Below are 3,585 nucleotides of genomic sequence, written 5' to 3' on the forward strand. Positions count from 1 at the left end.
CCTCCCTCTCCCGTTACCCACCCCACTCCCATCTCCACCCAGCGGGACCTGGAGCGGCTCCTCCGTCATCTCCTCCCTCTCGTCGTCGGGCGCCTCCTCCCACTACTCCTCCATTCCCCCGTCCTCCTCCTTCCATCCCTCCCCCTCCTCCAGCCAGAGCGGAGGGTCCCAAGGCAGTGGTGGTGGAGGAGGAGGGCAGGGAGGAAGGTACCTCACCACCCAGCCGGGCCGCGACGACGGGGCTCTCCTCTGCTTGAACGCGGACGTGGTGAAGCGGCCCATATCGGCAACTCTGCGTGAGCCTCCCCCTCCCTTCCTCTCCTCCCCTCAAGCCAGCACTGTCGTGGCTCCAGGGACGCTCCCGCCTGCCTCCTTGTCCTTCGCCACGCCTGCGACGTTGGCCGCAGCCCGTTCCATGTTGCAAGGCTTCTTGCAGGGGAAGTACCCGCTGTCCTCCACCTGCACCTCTTCCACCTCCTCGGTCGCCTCCACCGGCACCGCGGCGTCCCGCCCCATCATTGTCCGCCGCGCCCGCCGGGCCTGTGCTTACTGCCACACGAAAAAAATATCCTGCACCTGCACCCGCCCCTGTCGGCGCTGCCAGGACTTGAACCTGGTATGCTCGGACTACGTTCCCCGACCTCGGCACCTTGGTCGGTCAAAGGGGAGCCGGAGCCCGCCCCAGCCACGAGTGGGCCGGACAGGCGCAGGCTATGGAGGATACGCCAGGCAGGAAGGAGAACGGGAGGGAGGTAGGGAAATAGGGGAGAGGCCCTCACCCCCTCTGGTCATGCCTGCGGCCAGAGGGGCAGCGCTTTTCCCGGTCCCTGCCACTGCCACGTCCTCTCTACAGTCCTACCCTACACAATCACCGTGGGAGGTAAAACCACGGGGAGGGCACGAAGAAGGAAGGAGGCAACCGGACCACGGGCGCGGCGGCTTCCCCCGAGGAGCAGCAGGCTCGTCGCTGCCTGGCTTCCAGCAGGCGGCAGCTCCATTTGCTCCACTTCCCGCCCCACTTTTTTTGCCTTATTCGGGCTACGGCCAGTCGAGGGTGGCGAACGAGAGCGTCCCTGCCCCTCCCAGTAATTTGCCCACCCCGGTGGCTCTACGGCGGCAGCAAGAGGAGGTCGTAAAGCAGATGATGTGGGCGGAAGGGCGGGAGGTAGGGAGGGAGGTAGGGAGGGAGGTAGAGCCGGCTGTTCCTTCCCTTGCTGGTCTCCCGAGTGCCTTACAGACGGGCAACAGCGGGGAGGTAGGTGAAGGAAGGAATGATATGGCGGGAAGAGATGAGGAGAGAGGGTGGGATGCGCACGTGCTGGGGGAGTACGACATCAACCGTTTTTTCGAGGACAACGAGTAAGAAAAAATGGAAATGGAAAAGGAAAAGGGGAAAATGGAAGGGAGGCGTTCCTGTTTGAGGATTCCTCAGGCCGGTTCGGGAAAAAGGAGGGAAAGGGGGACAGCGAGGGCCAAGGCCACAAATGCAAGAAGACGCATGTCATTCATGATGACATCTTGAAGCGTCGTGAGAACATGGACCGCTGGGGGAGGCGCCGCGACGGACGTGGCAGGTTCGAGGAAGGCAGCTTCCATCGATACGCGGGGAGGATAGCGAGCAAGGCGTAGGAACGCTTCAAATGTCAAGAGAAATTACATCCTTTTGTGTACTTTTATTGAGCTATAAAAAACTTGATAGCATCGAATGTAAAGCACCGGGGGAAATAGGCGCGAAAATTTCAGGTGTCGAGATATATCCGAAGTCTCGGTATTTTTGATGTAAGGAGTATCCATATAGTATATTCTTATCAAGCAGATATCAATTAAGAATTTTGGGGTTAAAAATTTCATGAGGAGTGCAGGAGGTCGCGTTGAAAGCGAAGACAGAAAAGCCTAGGATACTCTTGAGAGAAGACAAGGAAAATGGGATCATGAGTAAAGAAGAAATCAGCGAAAGTGAGAAAAATAGCACAAGCGATGACAACCGGATAATGTCAAAGCAATTGATATGCTTGATAAGGCGTGATTCTTTTATCTTCTCTAAATCAGAAAGTACCTGAACATGGTGGTTGAGATGTCAAAAATCACATGATTTCTTGACTTGATTGTCCCATCCAAGGTGATATCTTTGCTATGAAATAGCATAGAAGGAACAAGAACGATGCAAATTCAAGAGTTGGAAACAGAGCTGGCAGCGAGAGCCTCCATGGGATTGGATTTCAAGATTTTGACGAGCATAAGCTCGGACAGCCTTCCAACTCCGCCAAGCTACACAAGGCCGCGGTCCTTTGTCTCGGGATTGTGCATGGTTTCGACTAGAATATAAGTTGCAACACCAATCATCTTTCTCATTACCGTACATGCGGGGATCGTCGAGGAATTTAGGCTGTCATCCGGAGCGGCTGGGGGGCCAAGTACCCCTTCGGAGTAGGGCTTCGCCGAAAAAATTCAAAAAGGAGCGAGGCCTCCGCGAGGAAGAACTTGGCCTTCTTCAGCCACGCCCGCACGTACCTGTTAGCCGACCTCTCCAGTGCCATGCGTCGTTGCGCGTTCCGGGTCGTGGAGGCGACACATGTGGACGTGGAGGTGACGTGGAGCGATGCCCTCGGTTTGCCTGCCTGGGGTTCTTCTTGATACGGTAGCCATCAACCCCTAATCGTCGTCTTCTTTCTTCGTCCATTACCCTCGAATCGCTCTGTACACCTCATGCATCTGCAGGGCAATATTAATAGTACCTTAATAAATACAAATAGAGAGTAGCAGAATATTAATAATGTTTTTACAATTCATTAAATGTCGTCACATTCGTGAGAAAGTCGGAGCGATTCTCGTAAGAAACTTGGACTTCGAGTGCCGACCACCCAAGCCAGATTGGTGACGGTTTATTAATCGACTCTTTTCTTATCAACTCATGTAGCTAAGCAAAAAGACAAAAAAAAATCTCTCATTTACTCTGAATTCTTTTGCGTCCACACATTGTCAACAGTCATGTCTTCAAAGCACGATAAAAAGAAGTCGAAGCACCAGGCCAGCAGTGGGACGGGTGTGGATGCTTTATTGGATGCATTCTCCAATTCTAAGAACGCATCTATGGCTGCAAAAACGGCTGAGTGGGAGCAAAAAGGCGACGCAGGGGTAGTTGGGGACGATGTAAGTCGAAGGGCACACGACGAGAACCACCGTGCGGGTGTCCGACTGATTTCGTGCCGTTGACATCTGCTGTAAGAATCTTCCGCGTGCTTTCCCTCTGAGGGACGCCCAAACCGCGTATAGATCCCTATGTGGAAGCATAGATCTCCCGCGCGACTCTGTCATCTATCACCTCCTTGCATGCAAAGCCTCTCTCTGCTCTTCCGACTCACCCGTGGCCCCTGCCCTTTCTCCCTCCGACCCACAGGACCTGTCTGGCATCCCCGTCATTGTCCGCTACGGAATATTGGGCCTGATTTGCCTCCTCTCCTTCGCCATTCGTCTCTTCGCCGTCGTTCGGTACGAGAGTGTCATTCACGAGTTCGATCCCTACTTCAATTTCAGGACGACCAAGGTAGAGGAAAGGGGAGGTGGGAGGGGTGGAGGGAGGGAGGG

At 54.8% G+C, this 3,585-nt stretch overlaps 1 protein-coding gene across 1 annotated transcript; it reads left to right on the forward strand.

The window, feature by feature from the left end:
- On the forward strand, positions 1–1,968 carry NGA_0433000 (uncharacterized protein; the record flags this gene model as incomplete). The annotated part of the gene is made up of 1 exon (XM_005853958.2): positions 1–1,968. A coding segment is annotated over one exon (1,363 nt), but the record flags the coding sequence as incomplete, so codon positions are not given.
- Between the last annotated feature and the right edge of the window lie 1,617 nt (positions 1,969–3,585).

The sequence above is a fragment of the Nannochloropsis gaditana genome (genome assembly GCF_000240725.1).
Source record: "Nannochloropsis gaditana CCMP526 unplaced genomic scaffold scaffold669, whole genome shotgun sequence".
NCBI classification, from domain to species: domain Eukaryota; class Eustigmatophyceae; order Eustigmatales; family Monodopsidaceae; genus Microchloropsis; species Microchloropsis gaditana.